The sequence below is a fragment of the Coregonus lavaretus genome, assembly GCF_964263955.1.
Source record: "Coregonus lavaretus genome assembly, chromosome: 21".
In the NCBI taxonomy this organism is placed as follows: Eukaryota; Metazoa; Chordata; class Actinopteri; order Salmoniformes; family Salmonidae; genus Coregonus; species Coregonus lavaretus.
Genome location: NC_140008.1, coordinates 34,559,596 through 34,585,662, shown reverse-complemented (window position 1 = coordinate 34,585,662; position 26,067 = coordinate 34,559,596). Strand labels below are relative to the sequence as shown.

Sequence of the window (26,067 nt, the reverse complement as noted above, 5' to 3'; positions counted from 1 at the left end):
TCTCGCTCTCTCTTCCTCCCTCCTTTCATCCCTCCATCCCCCTCCTTCTGCAGTACTGTAGTCTACAGGAGGGAAACAAGAACTGAGGGTCTTCAAGATAACCACCAACTGTGGTTAATTATGGGTATCTAAAGCACCTGGTGCTACACAACATAACACCATCACATTTTCATTTAGCCTATGTCCTGAACATGGGCATTTGCAATCTTTCTCTACTACAGTATTCACCTTACCTTACCTAAGCAGAGACAGATTTTGCATTTCTTTTGCATGTTTTTTTGTGTATGTATGCATACTGTATGTGTGTGTGCGCATGCATGGATGTGTGCTATGTGTACCGTCTCTGTATGCACTAACCCTTAAATAAAGTCTGCGTGTGATTCATTCAAGTCATGTAAACGCTGAGATTTTGAGATGTATATTTTTATTCCTCTGTAATCAAATTGAGGCCAATCGTCTACCAACTCAGAGCTTTTCAGAGGAAATTAACCAATGTGTTAGATTGGAGTGTGAGGTGTCAACATGACATGCTGGGCAGCACAAGGCAGGGCAGGAGGAATCCTAACAAACCAACGTTAGTCACTGTGTACATTATTAGAAGGATGAGGAGGTTGGAGGTTACCCATGGATATGGAAAATGGTCACAGCGTGACATGATGGTTGTTGATTGGCTGACTGAGTGAGGTTATAACAAGGGGTTATCTGAGTTATTATTGGCTATGTTTAAGGTTAAAGGTCACCAGGAAGTGGTGGAGGAGGAGAACTCGTCGTTGTCGTAGAAGGGAGTGACACTGTGGGGTTTAGTCACTAGTTTCAAGTGAACCGTTTTAGTATCAGAGGAAGTAGTATCAGCAGTAGCAACATGAGAAGCTGGCAGTTATAATGCATACACACTCTTATCTTCATTGGCATGCCACAGAGAAAGAGGGGGAAGAGAAAGAGGGAAGGAAGGAAGGATTTGGGATTGGAAAAAGAAAAGGTAAGGATTTGGAGCTGAGGGGGAAGGGGTAGAGAGGTAGGGGGGTGGAAGCACAGTCGTTGTTGCACACAGATTTTAGGCACACAAATATTGTCAAGGATGGCATGCAACAGCCCAGGCACAAGGCAAGCAAAGCATCAAGCACATTACTAGCTAGCTACAGAGCAGCTATGATCATGATGTCATGCTGGAGTGATCACACAAAAATGGTCCTATAATAAAAAATAGAAATAAAGAGAGTTGCACACTCCATGTATTAGCTCCCAGAAATGTATTGGGTAGACCACCAACGTTTTGGCATCACATTGCCTTCAGGATGCATGTTCTGGAATATTTTTGATTCTGTACATGCTTCCTTTAAACTCTATCATTTAGGTTAGTATTTTTGGAGTAACTAACATGTTGTTGATCCATCCTCAGTTTTCTCCTATCACAGCCATTCAACTCTGTAACTGTTTATTTTCTATTTATTTTTAATTTTTTTAATCTACCAATCGGTGCCCTTCTTTGTGAGGCTTTGGAAAATCTCCCTGGTCTTTGTGGTTGAATCTGTGGTTGAAATTCACTATTCGACTAAGGGACCTTACAGATAATTGTATGTGTAGGGTACAGAGATGAGCTAGTCATTCAAAAATCATGTTAACCACTATTATTGCACTCAGACTGAGTCCATGCAGCTTATCATGTGATTTGTTAAAGGCCCAGTGCAGTCAAACACTTTTTTTTGTTGTTGCTACTTTTAATGGAAATCTATTACTTAATTTTTACCCAGAAATGATTTGAAATTGATATAGAAATGACTGCAACATGTTTACTCCTGAACTTATTTAGGCTTGCCAGAACAAATGGGCTGAATATTTTTTGACTCAAGACATTTCAGCTTTTGATTTTAACTAAGTTGTAAACATTTCTAAAAACAAAATTCCACTTTGACATTATTAGGTAGTATTTGTAGATCAGTGACACAATATCGCAATTTAATCCATGTTATATTCAGGCTGTCAACAACAAAATGTGGAAAAAGTGGTGTGAATACTTTCTGAAGGCACTGTTATTTAATATTTCTCACGTCTCACAGAGAGGAAAGGAATCAGTTAACTATCTTAAACGTAGTCATTTTTTTAGAGAAAAGACATTAGACTGTCTGGGATTATTGGGAGGTAAATTGTCAGAGGGCACAGACCTCCATTTTAGAAAGTGTCTTGCTGATGCGTGAGTTGGCCAGAAGTTTGGGTAGCTGAGACGGTTTTTATCCATCTCTCCCACAGAGAGACTGCTTCTCAGCTCAGCCATTTAACCCTAGAGGCGCCAACATATTATTTGCTTAAAAGCAACAAATTGGTAATGATTGCAAAGAAACACTTTCATAAACCTTTTGTTACACAAGTAAATGGTTGAAATTCCCCCAAATAAGCATATATTTAAACAGTTAGAACAATTATTTTGATCAATTTCATCCATAGCAACTTGTCATGAAAATGTTTATGTTATTCATACAAAGTGTTGTGTGTTTGTGATACTCAGAGGTTGAGAAATTGGCAATTGAGCTAATCTGACCGGTACGACCTAAAATGTCTGCCGATATGGGCACCAGTGTCATGACACTTTTATCTCTAACTTTGGAATGCTATGGGGTATCAACTCAGTTTTTATTTAATCTGAATAGAGACATTGACTGGAAGCTAAATATGCATTTATATTTTAGAGTAATTTTTTTGTTATAGTGGCCACTGCCACATCCCCAGGGGCCAAATCTGGGGTGGCTCCATATCTATATATTTTCAGGTTACATATATCTATCTCTGTGCCAAATTTAGTATTTTTATCACAAAGTGTACTATTGAATCAAAATGTTCAGTTTAGCACCACTAGTAAAAGAGAGATTGTATTTCATTCCTCCATAAAAACAGAGAAATCATGGTAAATTGTTTTCTTTTTTGGGTCGGTAACAGTTGCTTGACAAAGTCCTACAATCTTGAAATAATTTTTATTTATTTTGAAATTATTACATTTTTGACTCCTTTGGCTCAGAATTGACCCCTGTTGTTTGGCGTTACGCTTGAAAAGATGGACTAGAAAATAAATAATGAAAAACACACTGGGCCCTTCAAACAGATTTAGTATTGTTTTTATTCTCATCCTCTTCTCCGCAGTCTCTCCCTCTCTCTCTGGTTTTCTCTGCTCTCATTGTTCTGTGAACTAAATCTGGAATCCTGCACTGAATGTTGATTCCAAAATAAACAATCAAAGCTGCTTTAGCCTGATTAAATATTGAAAACTCGAAAGGCTTTTCACTGTTAACCAGAATAACACAACATCCTCTACTAAATAGGATAATCGTTCCAGGGTGGTGGGGAAAAAGGCACTTATTGAAATTTGAACTTGTATGTAAATAGTTCTGATCTCTTAAGCTTCATGCAACATTCCTATATATGTTCCCTGAAACCAGACTTAATACCATAAGACAATGAGAAACCACTGTTGCTGAAGACCAATGATAATGTATTGCATCAGAGAAATCTCAGTGAGAGCCCATACGCTTCTCATTTTCATAAACCATGGATATAACCAAGGCTGCAGTTCTTTCTAATGGTAGCCTATTGTTACTCCCTAGATGAGAAATAAATCTACATCCAACTACTATTCATGATTCATTGATCACAATGCCTCTGTTTTCTCTAAGATTGTCTGGTGGAGAGCTAGTCTACCAGCTGATGTAGATGTACTGTATTAGAGTCAAGGTAAGGTAAGATGAGAGTGGTGCATTCAGCTAGACTGGGACCATGACAAGACCATGTGGGCAACAGAGATGTGAGGGCTCAGGCTGACACAGTGAAATGACACCCTAGTCACTATATAGTGCCATACCCTTGAGGCTCTGGCCAAAAGTACTGAACTGTATAAGGAATAGGGTGCCAATTGGACACAGCCATGGTTGGATGGACACAGTGTGAACATAGAGGATGATGGGATGGAATAGACACGCCCTAGGTGAGGTGAGGAACACCTGAGGAAGTGGGAATGAATGATACATGACAGACTGAAGCTGACAGAGAGGACCCATCCATGCCAGACATATTCAAACGATGTAGATGGTAGAGGGTTGAGGGTGGAGGCAAGCAGCATAGCAGTGGTAGAGAGGGTAGGGGTAGAGACAGGGCAGGAGATGCACAGTGGAGGTTCAGGTTGGTAAAGGCAGGAAGGTTCCTGAGAGGCCCATCAGGCCGGGACGGGCCCGTGGCACCCAGCGTGATGCTGGGGGCGCGGCCAGGCTCCAGCCCACCGGGCCTTGGCATACTGTGGGGTACCAGAGGAGGAGCAGGAAGGTAAAGAGTGAAGAAAACCAACCTTCTCGTTGATCTGAGAGGATTTGGTGAGGTTTGGATTGTTTTATGGATGGCGAAGTGCGATGATGATGGGGGAATAAAGAGAAAAGAGAAAAAGAAAAAACAACAAGAGAAAAAAGGAAGAGGAGGAAGAAGACAAGGAAAAACAGAGAGAGTAAAACAGGAACATTTTTCCACTTATCCATATTAAAGAGAGTGAGGAAAACACTATGGAGACAAAGGCCAGTGCACTGATACACACACCCAAAAAACACACACACAGCAACATCTCATACAGTACAGACATAAATATAAACACACACACACACACAACACACACACTCCCCCTTAGACCCCCCCCCCCCCTCCCCCTCCCCCTCCCCCGCCCCCCACACACGTACTCCTCTCTGTTCCTGACTACTCTCATGTTCTCTAAACCCTTCCCTTCAGACCCATCGGCTGCTGCCTGTGTATTAAGATGCCATTAGACAGTCAGAGGCTGCGTCCCAAATGGCACCCTATTTCCTACATATTACACTATGTATCACACCCCTATGGGCCCTGGTCAAAAGTAGTGCACTATAAAGGGAATAGGGTGCCATTTGAGACGCAGACAGAGTCTCCCTGGCTGACAAGCAGACTTCATTATGCACACAAAGCAGACACTGTCCTGCTGTTAGCTAAGGCGGGCCACATTTATTCTGTCCATTGACAACTTCTTAGCAGAGCCACTGAGGAGAGCAGAGACAGAGAGGCTGGATGTGAATACAAACATCAAACATGGCCGTCATTGGCTCTGGACTAGTCATACACTAAGATTCAGAGACTCGCACACAAAATGGCCTGAACACAGAGTTGTACACTGACAACAGAGAGAGCTCTGTGCATCACTCACTCAATGTAGAGGCAATGGCCTCATAACACTGTTGTGTGTTGACAGAGTTCATCAAATGGATTACGGTGGTGAAGTCTTTAACCAGTATTTGTTAGTGTGGCATTCATAATGTCCTATACATTATATTCCATGTGCACAGTCCTATACCTACATGAGCAGAGTATAGTGCATCTAAAGAGTCTATGCATTCTAGATGTGGTTCCTTTGTATCAAAGCTTGTTTCTAATCTTGATCTCTGCACGCACGCACACACACACACACACACACACACACACACACACACACACACACACTACACAAAGACAAATAAAAGCAGACACACATACAAGTTTCAGAGAAACTCAGAAAACCCCAAGGCACATGAAACCTTGGGTGACACTAAGGCAAACCCCATACAGAAATGAGAAAGCACACAGACAATGGTAGACTTATTTTTTATAGCAGGATAAGCATTTGTGTAATGGACGCTCCCATATACCGTCTGTGTATATGATATAACACAGCAATGGACATGGAGCCAGTGCCAAGAACATGCCACACACAGAGTGATGATCAGAAAGCAAAAGCTGAGATATACAGACAAAAGAAAAGGAAGAAGTACAGATACAGGAAAATAAGAGAGTGAAGAAATATCTCTCTCTCTCTCTCTCTCTCTCGCTCTACCAGCAGAGAGAGCGCTTTCAGGCATCAGAATTTGTTAAGGAAATTACAACACTGGTAGAGTAGAGCATACAGCTGGAGAGATAGAGGTTAGACCCATTCAAACAAGAACAAATTGTACAGAAACAGAACAACCCAGTGTTACATTGTACAGAAACAGACATTTGTAAGAAAACACATAGGAAAGAAGCTGGTAGTCTTGACCTTGATGACTTCAGTTGTAAGTTTACTAGAGTGACATTTCTGCACAGTGTATAAAGGGTTTTTCTTTTTAAAATGAGCAAATCTACGATATTCAACAGTATAGTAAAACTCCAAGGCAACGGATAATGGACTGAGGGTTTTCAGTGAAAAATAATCATAAAGAACATTTGAAAAGACTCTTTCGGTTATCAAAGGCAATTTTTCTCTCCAGAGTGAGATGTAATCTGCTCTCTCTGTAAGAAATTGATGCAGGCATGGGTGGTGAGAAATACTGCAGGATTGTAACACATATGTATACATATACACACATACAGTGCCTTGCAAAAGTATTCATCCCCCTTGGCGTTTTTCCTATTTTGTTACATTACAACCTGCAATTTGAATTGATTTTTATTTGGATTTCATGTAATGGACATACAAAATAGTCCAAATTGGTGAAGTGATTTGATAAAAATTACCTATTTCAAAAAATTCAAAAAAATAAATTACGGAAAAGTGTATTCACCTAAATAAGATCTGGTGCAACCAATTACCTTCAGAACTCACATAATTAGTTAAATAAAGTCCACCTGTGTGCCATCTAAGTGTCACATGATCTGTCACATGATCTCAGTATATATACAGCTGTTCTGAAAGGCCCCCGAGTATGCAACACCACTAAGCAATGGGCACCATGAAGACCAAGGAGCTCTCCAAACAGGTCAGGGACAAAGTTGTGGAGAAGTACAGATCAGGGTTGGGTTATAAAAAAATATCAGAAACTTTGAACATCCCACGGAGCACCATTAAATCCATTATTAAAAAATTTAAAGAATATGGCACCACAACAAACCTGCCAAGAGAGGGCCGCCCACCAAAACTCACAGACCAGGCAAGGAGGGCATTAATCAGAGAGGCAACAAAGAGACCAAAGATAACCCTGAAGGAGCTGCAAAGCTCCACAGCGGAGATTGGAGTATCTGTCCATAGGACCACTTTAAGCTGTACACTCCACAGAGCTGGGCTTTATGGAAGAGTGGCCAGAAAAAAGCCATTGCCAAAAGGCATGTGGGAAACTCCCCAAACAAATGGAAGAAGGTACTCTGGTCAGATGAGACTCAAATTGAGCTTTTTGGCCATCAAGGAAAACGCTATGTCTGGCGCAAACCCAACACCTCTCATCACCCCGAGAACACCATCCCCACGGTGAAGCATGTTGGTGGCAGCATCATGCTGTGGGGATGTTTTTCATCGGCAGGGACTGGGAAACTGGTCAGAATTGAAGGTATGATGGATGGGGCTAAATACAGGGAAATTCTTGAGGGAAACCTGTTTCAGTCTTCTAGAGATTTGAGACTGGGACGGAGGTTCACATTCCAGCAGGACAATGACCCTAAGCATACTGCTAAAGCAACACTTGAGTGGTTTAAGGGGAAACATTTAAATGCCTTGGAATGGCCTAGTCAAAGCCCAAACCTCAATCCAATTGAGAATCTGTGGTATGACTTAAAGATTGCTGTACACCAGCGGAACCCATCCAACTTGAAGGAGCTGGAGCAGTTTTGCCTTGAAGAATGGGCAAAAATCCCAGTGGCTAGATGTGCCAAGCTTATAGAGACATACCCCAAGAGACTTGCCACTGTAATTGCTGCAAAAGGTGGCTCTACAAAGTATTGACTTTGGGCCTACCACCAATTGATGAGTACCCTCCCCTACCCAAGCCCCCCCCTCGACCCAAATGAGAGATGCCATACTTTCACTTGGACCACGCCCAAGAGCATTTGACACCACTGACACCACTGCCACTATTAATAAAAGAGCACAACCGACCCCTCTACCCACTGCCCCAACCTCAGTCCCCACTCGGTCTTCAATAGCAAAGGACTGCATAGAAAAATATCCCCCCTCTCACACCCCTCCCCAGACACAACCGGGTTCTCATACAACAATAAAAGAGAACTGTACCACAACCCCGCACAATCACACTACTCCTCTGCAATTACAGATGGATGTCAGCAATATTGAACCCATACCTCCAAAGTCCTCTAACAATATTAACATACCATTCATGGTACATCACAGATGCTGCAGCCAACCAACAGCAACAACATCCTCCCACTCTCCCCTACCAGCAAACACACGAAAGAGGCACAGCAATGTAGCAGTACTAACATGGAAAGCATCTCACCCCTCTTCTCTCTTTCACCAACAGGAACAGTTATGCACGCTCAGGTTTTCTGTTTTTTTGTCTTATTTCTTGTTTGTTTCACCCCCCAAAATATTTTGCATCTTCAAAGTGGTAGGCATGTTGTGTAAATCAAATGATACAAACCCCCCAAAAAATCTATTTTAATTCCAGGTTGTAAGGCAACAAAATAGGAAAAATGCCAAGGGGGGTGAATACTTTTGCAAGCCACTGTACTGCAGGATGGTAACAAGCGCATGTGCACACACACTTATAGTCCACACACAAGCAAACCCGTACACAGTATCTTACTCTGTCACACGGCAGGTGCAGGATGATTACAGAACACTCATACATATACTGTATACTGTAATGCCATTCATCAACCGGACCAATCCTAAATCTGTATTCGCTGCGAATGCACTCCCTCTGTCATGTGGTCCGAGTTAAGGTCTGCGTCCCAAATGACACCCCATTGCCTATATAGTGCACACATTTTAACCAGGGCTCTGGTCAAAAGTAGTGCACTATATAGAGAATTGGGTATAGGGAATATAGTGCCGTTTGGGATGCAACCCAGATCAAAGGGGAGCCTAGCACCAAGGAGAATGGCAGGATATGATCTCTTCTATGTATATTTTATACAAGTTTTTACTCACATTCCTTTTTCATCACTGAATGGGTCATGTATGTATTAATCTGGGAGAATTTACGACCTGGGCTGACAGAGGCAGTTTCTAGGTTTCAACCTCCAGAGGATGTTTCCTCTCTGTAGGTCAGAGGATAACCAGGGGACAATTTACCCAGAAGGCATGTACTGCAGTGCAGGTTGGTCGTCACTAGTTACCACAAAGTCATACTTATGGCTTATTTCAACAATTTATTTTCTTAAAATCTGATTGAAAACCTAACCTTAACCTTAACCCTAACCTTAACCATAGCTTTATGCCTAACCCTAACCTTAAATTAAGACCAAAATGCACATACAATATAGACAATTCTGACTTTGTGGCTGTGGTAACTAGTAACAACCGTGCAGGTTAGGACATTGCTTTCATACTGTGGCATAGGTCTGTCAGATACCTGAATAATTAATTACAAGTCATTGATGCTGAAGTTATCTAAAGAAGAACAATTTGAAGAACAAAGTAATTGATGTGATGCCAGAAATTAAGACACTAATTAAGACATGAATAAATATTGTTGCTATGGAAATGGATAAATGGTCATCTGCAATCAATGTAGATACACTACCAGTCAAAAGTTTGGACACACCTACTCATTCAAGGGTTTTTCTTTATTTTTACAATTTTTTACATTGTAGAATATTGTGAAGACATCAAAACTATGAAATAACACATATGGAATCATGTAGTAACCAAAAAAGTGTTAAACAAATATTTTATATTTGAGATTCTTCAAATAGCCACCCTTTGCCTTGATGACAGCTTTGCACACTCTTGACATTCCCCCAACCATCATGAGGTAGTCACTATTGAAGAATTGAAGAATTTGTTTAACTCTTTTGGTTACTACATGATTCCATACGTGTTATTTCATTAATTTAATTTAATTTTAATTTAATTTTAATTTAATTTTAATTTCATAGTTTTGATGTCTTCACTATTATTCTACAATGTAGAAAATAGTAAAAATAAAGAAAACCCTGAATTGAGTAGGTGTGTCCAAACTTTTGACTGGTACTGTATGAATGGTCTCAGTAACATCAAATGGCGTGAATAGCTGAATTCTTTGCCCTTGGGGAACTTTTCCAATGTGTTTGCAATGAGCACGGTGAAAACCTGTGGACATAAGGAACATACTTGAGTTGAAGCATGGACATTGCCTTTGAGAACCTGATATTGGGTTGTGGAATAGTGGCTTCTCTAAAAGACCATGGGGGTTGAGTTTGATATGACATCAGTCCTGTTTGTTTTGTAGTAGTAGAACAAATAGGCAGTGCAATATATAGGAGATAGAGTGCCATTTGAGACGCAGCCATAGAATGCATAGCATCCTGTTGATAGGGGAATTTCCTCCTCTCAGGATGACAGTAACCATCCAGGTGTCCATTTCCTGTATGTACAGTATGTCTACAAGACTGCACATGTACCACCAGCCTATAACAACTCCCTCCACTTCACCAAGCCTGCGTCCCAAATGGCACCCTATTCCCTATATAGTGCACTGCTTTTTACCAGAGCCCTATGAGGACTGGTCAAAAGCAGTCCACTTTATAGGGAATGGGGTGCCATTTGAGACACAATCCAAGACAATGTGGTGAAACAACACCTGACCTCTCATTCACCTCTGAAGTCAAAACATCCTGCTTCTACTTCTGTGAAGTGAATGAGGTCAAATACACTAAGAACAGGGGACCAGTCTTAAACGTATACAATCACCCAGGAGAAAAGAGAAAGAAAAAGAAACAACCCCCACAGAGAATAGACAAAACATTGACATAACAAGAACAGGCATCAATAGGTTAGGCTGAGCCTTTCACTGACTGGTTGGCTGGGTAGGTGCTCTATTATTCCAGTGAAGAAGTAGTTGGTTGGCATTTGTCCGTTTCCAGCCAGTGAATAGATCCATGTGGAGTATTTATATACAGTTGAAGTCGGAAGTTTACATACACTTAGGTTGGAGTCATTAAAACTCGTTTTTCAACCACTCCACAAATTTCTTGTTAACAAACTATAGTTTTGGCAAGTCGGTTAGGACATCTACTTTGTGCATGACACAAGTAATTTTTCCAACAAGTGTTTACAGACAGATTATTTCACTTATAATTCGCTGTATCACAATTCCAGTGGGTCAGAAGTTTACTTATACTAAGTTGACTGTGCCTTTAAACAGCTTGGAAAATCTCAGAAAATTATGTAATGGCTTTAGAAGCTTCTGATAGGCTAATTGACATCATATTAGTCAATTGGAGGTGTACCTGTGGATGTATTTCAAGGCCTACCTTCAAACTCAGTGCCTCTTCGCTTGACATCATGGGAAAATCAAAAGAAGTTAGCCAAGACCTCACAAGTCTGGTTAAGCCTTGAGAGCAATTTCCAAATTCCTGAAGGTACCACGTTCATCTGTACAAACAATAGTACGCATGTATAAATACCATGGGACCACGCAGCCGTCATACCGCTCAGGAAGGAGACGCGTTCTGTCTCCTAGAGATTAATATACTTTGGTGCGAAAAGTGCAAATCAATCCCAGAACAACAGCAAAGGACCCTGTGAAGATGCTGGAGGAATCAGGTACAAAAGTACAGTGGGGAAAAAAAGTATTTAGTCAGCCACAAATTGTGCAAGTTCTCTCACTTAAAAAGATGAGAGAGGCCTGTAATTTTCATCATAGGTACACATCAAAGATGACAGACAAATTGAGAAAAAAATATCCAGAAAATCACATTGTAGGATTTTTTTATTTATTTTTTGCAAATTATGGTGAAAAATAAGTATTTGGTCACCTACAAACAAGCAAGATTTCTGGCTCTCACAGACCTGTAACTTCTTCTTTAAGAGGCTCCTCTGTCCTCCACTCGTTACCTGTATTAATGGCACCTGTTTGAACTTGTTATCAGTATAAAAGACACCTGTCCACAACCTCAAACAGTCACACTCCAAACTCCACTATGGCCAAGACCAAAGACCTGTCAAAGGACACCAGAAACAAAATTGTAGACCTGCACCAGGCTGGGAAGACTGAATCTGCAATAGGTAAGCAGCTTGGTTTGAAGAAATCAACTGTGGGAGCAATTATTAGGAAAGGGAAGACATACAAGACCACTGATAATCTCCCTCGATCTGGGGCTCCACGCAAGATCTCACCCCGTGGGGTCAAAATGATCACAAGAACGGTGAGCAAAAATCCCAGAACCACATGGGGGGACCTAGTGAATGACCTGCAGAGAGCTGGGACCAAAGTAACAAAGCCTACCATCAGTAACACACTACGCCGCCAGGGACTCAAATCCTGCAGTGCCAGACGTGTCTCCCTGCTTAAGCCAGTACATGTCCAGGCCCGTCTGAAGTTTGCTAGAGTGCATTTGGATGATCCAGAAGAGGATTGGGAGAATGTCATATGGTCAGATGAAACCAAAATAGAACTTTTTGGTAAAAATTAAACTTGTCGTGTTTGGAGGACAAAGAATGCTGAGTTGCATCCAAAGAACACCATACCTACTGTGAAGCATGGGGGTGGAAACATCATGCTTTGGGGCTGTTTTTCTGCAAAGGGACCAGGACGACTGATCCGTGTAAAGGAAAGAATGAATGGGGCCATGTATCGTGAGATTTTGAGTGAAAACCTCCTTCCATCAGCAAGGGCATTGAAGATGAAACGTGGCTGGGTCTTTCAGCATGACAATGATCCCAAACACACCGCCTGGGCAACGAAGGAGTGGCTTCGTAAGAAGCATTTCAAGGTCCTGGAGTGGCCTATCCAGTCTCCAGATCTCAACCCCATAGAAAATCTTTGGAGGGAGTTGAAAGTCAGTTTTTTCCAGCGACAGCCCCAAAACATCACTGCTCTAGAGGAGATCTGCATGGAGGAATGGGCCAAAATACCAGCAACAGTGTGTGAAAACCTTGTGAAGACTTACAGAAAATGTTTGACCTGTGTCATTGCCAACAAAGGGTATATAACAAAGTATTGAGAAACTTTTGTTATTGACCAAATACTTATTTTCCACCATAATTTGCAAATAAATTCATTAAAAATCCTACAATGTGATTTTCTGGATAAATAAAATCTCATTTTGTCTGTCATAGTTGACGTGTACCTATGATGAAAATTACAGGCCTCTCTCATCTTTTTAAGTGGGAGAACTTGCACAATTGGTGGCTGACTAAACACTTTTTTTCCCCACTGTATCTATATCCACAGTAAAACGAGTCCTATTTCGACATAACCTGAAAGGCCACTCAGCAAGGAAGAAGCCACTGCTCCAAAACCGCCATAAAAAAGCCAGACTACGGTTTGCAACTGCACATGAGGACAAAGATCGCACTTTTTGGAGAAATGTCCTCTGGTCTGATGAAACAAAAACAGAACTGTTTGGCCATAATGACCATCGTTATGTTTGGAGGAAAAAGGGGGGATGCTTGCAAGCCGAAAAACACCATCACAACCTTGAAGCATGGGGGTGGCAGCATCATGCTGTGGGGGTGCTTTGCTGCAGGAGAGACTGGTACACTTCACAAAATAGATGGCATCATGAGGAAGGAAAATTGTGTGGATATATTGAAGCAACATCTCAAGAAATCATTCTGGAAGTTAAAGCTTGGTCGCAAATGGGTCTTCCAAATGGACAATGACCCCAAGCATACTTCCAAAGTTGTGGCAAAATGGCTTAAGGACAACAAATTCAAGGTATTGGAGTGGCCATCACAAAGCCTTGACCTCAATCCAATAGAACATTTGTGGCCAGAACTGAAAGCTTATGTGAGCAAGGATGCATTAAAACCTGACTCAGTTACACCAGCTCTGTCAGGAGGAAATGGCCAAAATTCACCCAACTTATTGTGGGAAGCTTGTGGAAGGCTACCTGAAATGTTTGACCCAAGTTAAACAATTTAAAGTCAATGCTACCAAATACTAATTGAGTGTATGTAAACTTCTGACCCACTGGGAATGTGATGAAATAAATAAAAGCTGAAATAAGTCAGTCATTCTCTCTACTATTATTCTGATATTTCACATTCTTAAAATAAAAGACAGGGAATTTTTACCAGGATTAAATGTCCGAAATTGTGAAAAACGGAGTTTAAATGTATTTGGCTAAGGTGTATGTAAACTTCCGACTTCAACTGCAGCTAGACCGGGCTCGAGGTGGAGAGGTGTGTGTTAACTTGACCAGAGAGCAGACCTGGTTGTGTAGCTGTGGAGTGGGTTAGCTTACACTAGCCTTTAGCGCTTGACCAGAGAGCAAGTGATGGAAGTGATAGAATCGAATAGATACTTTATGCACGGGTGTATGGCCCCCGCTGTTAGCAGTGACCTGCTCGCCAGGCAGGTCTCTTACCTCTCACATAGAGGTTGGCCGGAGCCGAGTAGCGGGTTCCGGCGCTGTTGACCGCCACACACTCGTACTTGCCCTGGTCCGACTCCTCGCTGTTCTCTATCTGGAGAGCTCCTGAAGAGAGAGGGCACATTGTCAAGGCTCAGAGTCCACTCAGATGGATACATGGGCTGCCTATCAAATGGCACCCTATTCCCTACATTGTGCACTACTTTTGACCAGAGCCGTATGAGCCCTGGTCAAATGTAGTGCACTATATAGGGAGTAGGGTGACATTTCGGACACAAATGCAGTTAATGCACACATACTGAAATGTGTGTTCAGACATACATGAATTCAAACTCACACACGCACACACACCTGTTTGCCTAAACAAAAACACAAATAACCAAGTCAACTTTTCATACATGTGCAGTATATATCAGAACAACCGACGCTTTGAAAACAGACCCATCCAGCAGACAGATATTTTGGCAACATTGAGAAAGACCAAAGCATAGACAATAAGAGGACATTAGGCTTCTTATTAGGGACCTAAATACTGCAGAAACGATGCAATAGCATTTTCCATGAATTCCCCATATGTGGTAATTAACAAGAACTATAGCTCTTCCTGATGTTACAGTAAGACTGAACAGAGGAGAAAAGCAAAGCAAGGAAGAAAAAGGCATACAGTAAATTAAAAGTTAGGAATTCTAAACCTGCTGTATCATAAACAAAAAACATATATTTATTTTCTCACTTTCCAACACTAAAGTAAAATACAGGCCTAAGCCATTCTGTGAGTGACAACAATATTAGTACAGAGAGATGGAAATCACTAAGAGTTCTGCTGTACTTTAACGGTCTCCCCATCACTCTGCCAAAGCTTCAGCCTCACAGATTAACTAGCCACAAATCACTAATCAATTCTGCTTTGTTCACCACTGATGAGTTCTTATCACCTGCTCTACCGTTGGTGACAGTGAGGACGGGAACCATTTCTCAAACAGAGGAAACAAATTAGTAAAAACAGAATAGTGGAGTGAAAGACTCTTTTATTCCTACTCTTGTCGACAGTCCTCTTTGGCCGGCCCTGTCTAAAACGGAAGACACATGAAGACTGGATCAGGAACATAACACTTACCTGTTCCTGCTCACTCAGAGTGATCACATGGTTTATCATTTTCTTTTACCATTTACCAAAGCATACATCCCAGTGCATTTTCATTTATACAATGAACAGTTATTCATATACAGTAGACTCTCGATCAGTTTAGACAGACAACATGACTGTGTGTCTGGTGTTCATGTACAGGGATGCTGTTGAACATGATGTAACACACAACATGCAGTTTGAGATCAGTGACGGAATATTAATAGAAAATAAATGTGAGAATATATTTCAGAAATGAATCTGAAATGCATCATATGGGATGAGTTTGTCACACAAGTGCTGATAAAATGTAGACATAGCAATAAAAAGACACCATGTTACATCAGCTATCTAGGGGATTCTGCCTGAGTTGTGTATCCTGATGCTACAAACTTCACATACAGTATATGCAGACAAGCTTCCAATTGGCTAATTCATACCCCCTCCCCTCCCCTGTAACTATTCCCCAGGTCGTTGCTTTAAATAAGAATGTGTTCTCAGTCAACATACCTGGTAAAATAAGGGTTAAAATAAAAAAATAAAAAATTAAATAAAAAGAATCTACCTTCGTACTTGCACGCACTTGCACACACACAGGCACACACAAACACGCAGGCACACAAATAAACAAACATGCAGGCACACACACACACACCGAGCCCAACACAGGTAAGCCTTTCTCCCCTCCAAGACATTTCCTTTCCATTTCACAATGCAATTGTGTCAGAAGGATAACGTACAGTTCTCTATCCAAGGTCGTAGCTTTCTCCCTCTAGGCTTAACTTCTAGAGATCAACGCTCGGTGTAGGCTAGGGCAATCCTGTTTCCGATGTGCGGAGAGCAGAGGAATGCAGCAGTGGCTGGTTATTGCCACATAGTTAAATCTGTCTCTCCATACATGTATTATCCTTTTCCATTCCTCTTTGATTGGATCTTGTGGAATACATTTGACATGCGTCCCAAACGACATCCTATTACCTATATAGTGCACTACTTTTGTCAAGGGCCCATAGGGCTCCGGTCGAAAGTAGCGCACCATAGGGAATATGGTGCCTTTTGGAACACATTTCCTTTCAGCACGTCTTCATGGCAGTGAGACCCCTTGATGAGATTAGATGTTACTTATCTCTGAAGAGAGACTACGAGGTGAGCAGCAGGCAAATAGGGAAGTTCATACTGACCCGATCACCTAAGCCTGCTCTCGCTCCTCTCCCTTGTATAAAATAAGTCAGAGGTATAAGACGACTTCTCAGTCAGAGAGATGGTTTGCTTCCCAAATGGCACCCTATTCCTTGGCACCCTTTTCATAGTGCACTACTTTTTCACTTTTGAGTAGGGTACTATGTAGGGAATAGGGTGCCATTTGAGACGCAGCATGGAGATTCTAGGATTCTCAACAAAGAGTGTAGCTAGTTTCCAGAAGCTCCACTCTCACTCTGCCCTTGAGGAGCTTACAAGGAAGTTGAACCTTTAATAATGCAGTCTAGTACCTCTTCCTCCTTCCTGCCTCTGACTACAGCCTCTCAGGACAGTGCTCAGACAGGGGTCAGCGCTGACCACCTCTAAAACACATCACAGACTACTAATCATATCAGATGTCAATCCCGCCATACGCTGGGTATGGAAATACAGTCATGTCAGGCTCATCGTGAGGAGTCTAGGGATATAAAACCTGAAAGAGTGGTCAAGAGATCACAATCCACACTCGGGATAGAGCTGCCATTCCAAATATGAATCATATGTTTCGTTAATCTACAATTTAAGCAGGTCCATCTTTCTATGAGGTTACAGTTTTCTTCGGTGAACATTAAGCCGGTATAATTTGAATGGGATGTCTAGTAAGGATTTTGTAAATTCGTTCTTTGACGTTTGTGTTTTTTAGAGGTGCCATAGACCAGACAGACTTACAAAGGGTCATGCACTGATGTGGAGAAGGAGTCAGGGCCCAGAGAGAGAGTGAGAAGGACAGACAACTGGTGATGGGGACATTGTGAGGTGAAAGGAGGAGGGAATGGAGGAGGAGAATGAGGAGGAGGACAGGAAGGATGACGTGAGTGGACATTTTTTTGTGTACCCAGCATTCTTACCTCTGATTGGTGTACCACCTGGAGAGGTAATTTGAATGCAAATAAGATTAGAGAGAAGCATTAGTACAAAGAAAGAAAGAAAGAAAGAAAGAAAGAAAGAAAGAAAGAAAGAAAGAAAGAAAGAAAGAAAGAAAGAAAGAAAGAAAGAAAGAAAGAAAGAAAGAAAGAAAGAAAGAAAGAAAGAAAGAAAGAAAGAAAGAAAGAAAGAAAGAAAGGAAGAAACCGCAGAGTGAAGAAGAACTTGAGTTTTAAATTCCAGTAGCTATTTCTCCCGTTTATAAAAAACTAGCTTTTTACATTTCTGGATATAACACAATGTTGTGTTCTGTAGTGTTGGGTGAGTGTACTAGAGTGGTAACTCTGACTAAGCCGGTTATCTGTAACCAGCACTTATTTTGTAATATCCTAGTACTGACTGCCTATTTTCTGAATACGCGACTACTTCTGCTCTGCAGTTCTGCCTAGTTATACAACACACCTGACGGCTATGTGCTATAGAAGAATGTATCTGTGTGCTATAATCCTGACTCTTTATGTTGTGTACACCTGGCTATTTGTTTTCTCCCCATGATTGTTTGTGCTATACACCTGGCTATTTGTGCTACTGAGCTGTCAGTCTGCTGTGATCACAAAGCTACTTATTCTCCCCACCTGCTTGTTTGTGTTAACACCTGGCCATCAACATCAACCTTGAATAGTCTGACCCGCCGTTTACCCAAAACAGGCCTGTTTCTGTCTGTTACCTAAGACATTCTGATAATGTCTAGAGACTAACTCTAGACAATCTAACTAATCTGGGCTGTTCAGCGTCCTGTCGTAATGAGGCTAACACAAACACAGGCTACATACAGTATCTGATGTAATACGAAGAAACCTGTGCCCTGGAATACAGTGGCCTAAGTTGTGATATTGCTGCTGCATTGTGAGAGAAGCAGTGTTATTCGCATACTGATTCATTCCAATATGACTAAGTTATAGCCGTTAAAATCACATGTTTAAACATGTGTATCGAACAGGCCATTTAAAATACATTTTTATCAATTATCCTTTTTTTTGTGGACCACCCTCTAACTAATTAGCTGCATATTTTGTCTTCACAAATAATATATTGTTTGAGTTCATTGATTATTCCTGTAGTTGTTAGTACGGGGCCATTTGGGCATATCTAGTCATATGCGACAAACGTTGGAGGAGTCGGTTTGGTTACTATACAGATACACACGATCTGGATAATGAATCAAAACCAGTATCCACTCAGTAAACAGGACATAGAGGTGGAGGAGAGGGATTGAGAGAAGAGGACGGAGAGCCCCCTAAAAGCTGTGTGTCCCATGTTGATGAGGTCATCAGCAGCTTAAAGAGGACTGGGTCTACGCTGAGACCTGCCAGGACAGACATACAGCCTCCATTTACCGAGCTCAGGTTGGTTTTAGTTCTGTATGGCTATCACAGGCTTTGTCCAGATTTCAGTGTAGCAGGTACTAGGTAAATTGTGAAAAATAATAGTGCTTTATTATGTTTTCACAATGTCCTGGATACAGTAGGCAGGTATTCATTTTCCTATATGTTGAAGAAATACATTGGGGTTAATGCACAATAATAACCTATTACCTTGGATTTAATTAGTCCATGCTCTGCCTTCGCAAGGACATAATATTATGACCGTATATATTTAACACATTTTATCATGTCATCATTATCCATATCCATATTCATAATAATTCAAGAATGGCATAATAAACTCAGCTAATTATGTTACTAGCAGGCTGCAGTGGAGAGAATCACCAAAAACCTAGTGTGTGTCCCAAATGACCCTCTATTTCCTATATAGTGTACTACATTTGAACAAAGCCCTTTTCAGAAGTATTGCACTATAAAGGGAATAAGGTGCACTATAAAGGGGATAGGGTGACATTTGGGATGCAGCTCTGGTGAGTCAGGAGGACCCAGAAGGGTTTGTATGACTACTCCACACACAGAGCCGTGGCCTGGTACACCTGCTACTCCAGGAGTATTTACCGGAAAGGATAGAGGTTTAGCCACTTCTAGAGACACTAATCCTCCTCCTCTTCCACTCCTACTCCTCTCCCACCCCTCGCTTCCTCCCTATCAGATCCCCAGGACAACAGAGGAGGAGTGTCAGGAGGAGTGTCTGTTTGCTTATCGTGTGGTCTGCATTGTAAACAGTGTTGATCGATGTCTGGGGCCAGACTCCCTGGTTTGGACAAGCCTATCAGTAATTACCGGGAGACAATGACATGTTTAAGGCTGTGTCCCAAATGTCACCCTATGTAGGGAAAATGGTGCCATTTGGGATGCAACCTTAGTAGAGGGGGGATAGAGCTCTGAGCTCCATTTGACCAAAAGGACACATACTGACTTGTCTTTCATTTGCTACCAGAGTGCAAAGGTCTCAAATTGAAGAATTTAGCTATTAGCATTCCTTGATGGATAAACGGTCCTATAATAGGGATACTAATTTATGAGCAAATGTAATCTCACTAGTGCATAATCAATTGTATTGGAACAAATAAATTGCTTGAATGTCAAGTTGACCTCTGACAGACATTTAACGAACGGGCAGCACTTAAAAAAGAAGAGCAAAAAGAGACATGCCAATTCGTGCTTGACTGCAGTGGGACTATCATGCATCCCAAATGGCACCATTTTCCCTACATAGTGCACTACTTTTGACCAGAACCCAGGGCTCTGGTCAAAAGTAGTGCACTATAAAGGGAATAAGGTTACATTTAGGATGCAGCCTATGTGTGACGAGGAAGGCAAGCCAGCGCTATGAACCAAATTGAAGCAAATTGCAGTGCTGTCATGTTAATTATACATTATGGCAGGAGGATCTGTCCTCACATGAGGCCTCTGCAGCTGAAGCCAGCCTGGGGAAATCCTCCAGCTTCCACAAGCTTCAAAGCTACACATAGTCTATGCCCCAAATGGCATCTTATTCCCTTTATAGTGCACTATTTTTGACCAGAGCCCTATGGAGCTCTATTCAGGGGATATGGTGCTATTTACAATGCAGACCAGAGATATCCTACAGCTTCTCTTAGCCTTTCCTCTCTGTGTCTCTCTGTTCAGTGGATAGGAGCCAGAGGTGACACACTGAAATTATGCCTCTGTTTCTATATTATCTTATATGCTGCCAGGGCTGGGGTTCAAGAGTTGACGCCTATCTGGAATGCTTTTGGAGGTTGCATTGATGCTAAGGGTTTAGGGAGTAGGGACCCAGACACCAACATTTTTGTGAACTTTTTCCCCCTCAAAAGTGACTGTAGGGAGGGAATAGGCCTATAGTACAAAGGTATGAAGTATACAGCCGGACAGCTTTGCTGCGCCTGCATTACTGACTAAATAAGTGATAGAGGATGGACAAATTGTTGGCTCTGAAAGCTCTCCTCATTGGTGCTTGGATACAGGCCACCTTTCTGAGTTGTACTGAGCCTGGTGGTTAGTTATAATGTTAAGACGAATGGCTGCCTGCACCTGGTACTGAAGGCACCACAGGCACAGAACAGCAGCAGCAATCCCTTTCAGGAGCCACTGAGGGAATTACAGAGCTGCATGCAGTTAAATTAAAGTAGAAAAACATTTATTCACATCTTTAAGGAGTGATTTGGCAATTATATTTTAAATTTAAAAAATACATTCTACACAAACACATGTATATTCTCATTACTGTTCAACACGGCATTGGAATATATATTGAATTTCAGTGATTTTATTGGGTATGTTTGACATGGTGCAAAATACTGATCAACCTGTGTGTGTGTTTCTCAGGAATAACCATGCGGAGACTCTGTACCTGAGCGGAGCTGTTTGATTCTTCCGTTGCTGCTGTTGATATCTACAGGGAGGAAGTCCTTGAACCAGGAGATCTCTGGGTCGGGGTTGCCACTGGCAGCACACAGCATAGTGGCAGTACGGGTCCGCTCTACTACCTTCAGCTGGGGACCCATGTCTATGGTGGGGAACCCATGAGGAATCTGGTCCTCTGGAGAGACAGAGAGAGAGTTGTGATTAGTGTATAGGATATATATTATACAATGATAGTTTTAATGTAAGTGGACCCTGACACAAGAGTGAAAATAGCTTGCTGGTGGTCCCTGGTATAAAAAAGTTGAGAAACACTGAGCTAAGGCACCAGTCATCCATTTAATGTATTCTCTCTCTCTCTCTCTCACACACACACACACACACACACACACACACACACACACACACACACACACACACACACACACACACACACACACAGACTGTGACTTCTTTCCTTCACATCTTGATATGTGAGACCACCCCGTCAGTCAGGGTCTGTGCGCTCCTCTGTGATTAGCCTGTTCATCCCACAACCTTGAGCTGCAGCGAGGTGGTCGCCTTAAAAACACTGTGAAATCCATCCCCAATGTAAATATCGCTAGGCCAAGGCGTGACTAATCCACCTACGGAATTTCTCGTCATGGATCTGTGGAGAGTGAGGCCAGAGTGCGAGACGCAATTTCACTCTGGATGAATTGCATTCAGATAGAGAGGGTCCCTGCCTGCCCTGGTATGACCATCTGGAAGGATAAGTGTGGTCAAATGCCAGCCCCTGCCAAATTATGCATGAAAACGTACTAAAATCAGTGCCTGAAATCCCATTCCATGCTTCCCTTCTTCTCCCTTGTGTGTGAAAAGAGGAAATATACCCAATCTCCAGGTGCTCTAGAAAAGGAAAGCACTGAAATAAATATATTGGAAGGACCTTGAAATAACTGATGCAAAAGCTTAGGTTATCTACAGTATATACTGTAAGTAAACTTATGAAGACAGGACCAGGACCAGGATCAGTACCAGGCTTATTGTTTTTATTGAAACCTGTTTGATTTGCCGTTTGTGGCTGTTTAAATACTACTTTTTCTGAAACAGTGATGTGAATCGAATCCTGCCTCTTTGCCAAGTTTGGTTCTCTATGTCACCGTTACAGTAATTAACAGGCTTCAGTGGAACGCTTGCTGGATCAGTGACATTGCAAAAGACATCCGTGACCATGACAGACAGCAGCCAAGCCAAGCCTGTATTGATGAGCAACGTGATATGACACCACTACATGCGTCCCAAATCACACCCTATCTCCTGGTCAAAAGTAGTGCACTATAAAGGGAATGGGGTACCATTTGGGGACGCATGCCACTAACTGTCGATACCCTTGTCTGACAGAAACCTGAGGCGTCACAAGGAGAACAATGTTGTGATTCTGTCAATACCAGGTCCTACAGGAGGGGAAAGTCAATAGCAGGTAGTGTAAAAGAGGGGGTCATTTCTTAGGATGAGGGTGTCTATTAGTCCTGTACAGAAACAGAATGGGAAAGAAAAGGGGATACCTAGTCAGTTGGACAACTGAATGCATTTAATGTGTCTTCTGCATTTAACCCAACCCCTCTGAATCAGAGAAGAAAACCTCAAGAGTGAAAGGACAATTCAGTATGTGTGTCCCCAATGGCACCCTATTCCCTTTATAGTGCCCTACTTTTGACCAGAACCCTATGGGCCCTGGTCAATTTTGGGTCATTTGGGATGCACACAATGATGCAAACGTCTGTCTCAGAGAGATTTGGAGGACTTATGAAGAATTCAGAGAGACACTGGGAAACCCTGTAATAAAGAGACTGGCTGTGAAAGGGAGGGAGGATCCTGTGGAGAGAGAGACACATGAACCCTGAGGACTCTGAGGCTGGCTGGGCTGTTGGGCAGGTTGGCTGGCTGGCTATGGGAAACACCTGTTATATGAATCAGACTGAAGAAAGGGGTTGGCTGGCCGGCTGGCAGGTTGGCAGGCAGACAGGCTGGCTGACTGGTTGGCTGGCTGTCTTGATGTTTGTCCCTGGGAAACATCTAGCCTATCAGTGCTGCTCCTCCCTGGGCTCTGAGGCTCTGACTGAGGCAAGAACAGTAAGAGCTGGAGCTCCATGAGTTGTCGTCTCTATACCCACTTTGAAGGACGTTCATTGTCGACTGGCAAGTTCTGTGAGGAACCATTCGCCCCAAGGAAGCCTTTGTCTTTTCAGTGTCTCACTAAGAGATGGCATACTGTAATAGTACCCCAAGGGGAGGTGGGGATGTTCCCATACAACAACCTACAAGGAAGAGGGCCATCTAATAACATAGTGACTCTCTTCTTATGACTCCTGTCTTGGCAATTGTCACTCTCCCAAGAGGTTTGCAAATAGCAGCCCAGTTAATTTTTTCCCTTTTGGGGCCCTTAGTTTGTTGATTCTGTACAGTCTGTTACAAAAACATGACATATTTTTTAAGAACAAATAAAGTGAAGAAAAACACTCCAGTTATCCAGTAATTCTATAACCTCCATGTGGTCTCAGATGACACAGTCACGGCTAACAACTGCCAGGATTGCATTAGTAACATTCTCTACCACAAAAGGCTAAAGGCAGACCTGTAGTTGCTCATGAAAGTGTTTTCCTTCCCTCCTCAAATTGTGGACTGTAGGATTGTACTTTCCTACCATGGCTAATTTCTCTTTAGAAATAAAGCTGCCATTGTGGAGCAGTCTGTCAGTCAGAAGGTATTTACACACAGTGATGGTTTAGAGACGTGTCCTGTCTGTCTGCCCCTGTCTCTCAACCTCATCCCAAATGACACCCTATGCCCTGGTCTTTATCAATATGGAGGAGAGGGAGGAGAGAGGGTAACCCAACCTTCTTAGAATGGCATTGCAAATGACTTAACTGTGTCAAATCCCATTCCTGCTGCCTGACCATCTTTGTCTCTGCTCCCATTCCATACCTGGGAGAGAAAGAAGGAATTCACATGCCCGCATGCTTCAGCAACTAATCGCATAGTTTCCTTTACTGTCGCTGTCTTAAGGGAATACTGACTCTCGGCTTTGATATCTGCTTTGCAAGAACACACATATGCCAGTGTTGCAGATATGGTAAACAATATTTAATGGAATGGCTTTACGTTAGTATAAGAGCAGCAGAACTGTATAACGTAGAACAGTGATGGACTGCAACTTAGAACACCCAGTCCACTTCTCCTGTCTGTGACTACATATAACTTAGCTACAGTGATGGATCTTTGTCATACAGATACTACTTTGCCATCCCGAACGTGACACGTTAGCGACACTCCCCAAACTACCAGAAAATTCCACCCTTGTCACTGCACCCTGACCCATAGCCATGTTGAGTCAGGTGAGGCCTGGTTGGTTGATTAAGAACTCTCTGAGAGAGAGAAGCTGCGTTTGAAATGGCACCCTATTCCCTAGATTGTGTACTACTTTTTCTGACCAAACCAAATGCACTATAAGGGAAAAGGGTGCCATTTCAAACACAGCCAGAGTCTGACCTCAGTGTAATGGCTGGTGATTGAGACGTGTGATGCACGCTGCGAGAGAGGAGCAGAGAGAGCCTCTCCACACTGAGACTATTGTTCTCTACAATGCAGCTGTGACAAGGTGTTTGGCACTGGTTACAGCCACACATTCCTCCTGTAATGCACCAGCTTCGTCAAGAGCACACGATCAGCCCAGATGAAGACAGGCTGGCGGGACGGGAGGATGAGGAGGTAGGAGGGATGTGGACGGGGGTTTGGGGTGGAGAGCGGTAGAGACACACAGAGCTACAGGTAAATGTAAACAGTAGAAAATCATTATTGGGATTCAACACCCTGAGTGTTAAAATCAACACTTTCTTAGTGTATATATAGGTCCCTCTTAAAAAGTGTTAAATCAACACTTTTTTAAGTGTTGATTTATTTTAAACTGCACAGTGTAGACAGATAACATTTTAGCAGTGTTCAGATTTGAAAACAACACTAAGCAGTGTTGTGCCCTTAACATTCCTATTGTTAAAAATGTACATTCTTACAGTGTTAATCTATATCCCAATTAAACTTTTCAGTGTTGGGAAATGAACCTAAATTAGTACTTTCTTTACAGTAATGTACTGTACCTTTTTTTTACAGTAATTTACAGGTAACTGGCTGCCAGTAAGTTGCCATAAAAACAAGTTCAGTTTTCTACAGTGTAGCTAGGCCTAGAGGGAAATAGTGAGTAAGTAGGTCTTTGTACAGGTACAGAACATGTATAAAGAAGATGTATGAGGCAGAGTTTATGTTCAGTTTATCTTCTTTGTTAGACCTTGGGGGCAGACATGGTGATGACTCTGTGTATCTCTGTCCTCCCTGATGGCTACCACTCCTTAATTAACTATTCTGCTCCCCTTACTGCCTCACTCTGACTGTCTGACACAGGAACATGCAGGACTACAAGTCAGCACTGTCGGCAACATCTCCCCTCAATTGGTGGAGTGCCATGAAAGAGAAAGGGCGGGCTCCTGCACTGGTGATGAGTGGAGAGAGAGAGAGAGAGAGAGAAAAGGTTGGCTGGTCTTTAATGACCCATACTGTGATGTCTGAAAGACACAAGGAAGGACACTAGCTGAGTTTGTCTATGTCTGGCAGAAAAATGCCCCTGCCACCACATGGCCCCATCTTTAAGCAGTAGCTCTCCTGGTGCTTTTTACATGTAAGGTGTGCCATGAGCCAGCCAGCGATGCTCCATCCTGACAGACATAGAGAATT

The 26,067-nt window shown here is 42.3% G+C and overlaps 1 protein-coding gene across 1 annotated transcript in view; it reads right to left on the bottom strand.

The window, feature by feature from the left end:
* Positions 1-26,067, bottom strand: part of LOC311149143 (receptor-type tyrosine-protein phosphatase F-like) — a gene marked incomplete at its 5' end in the record, with an annotated part of 221,916 nt that overhangs the window by 57,502 nt on the left and 138,347 nt on the right. The window contains 3 exons of the mRNA XM_084186230.1: positions 14,254-14,364; positions 17,473-17,490; positions 21,290-21,478. Coding sequence (XP_084042356.1) covers positions 14,254-14,364; positions 17,473-17,490; positions 21,290-21,478 — 318 coding nt within the window. The remainder of the gene's footprint in view (positions 1-14,253; positions 14,365-17,472; positions 17,491-21,289; positions 21,479-26,067) is intronic.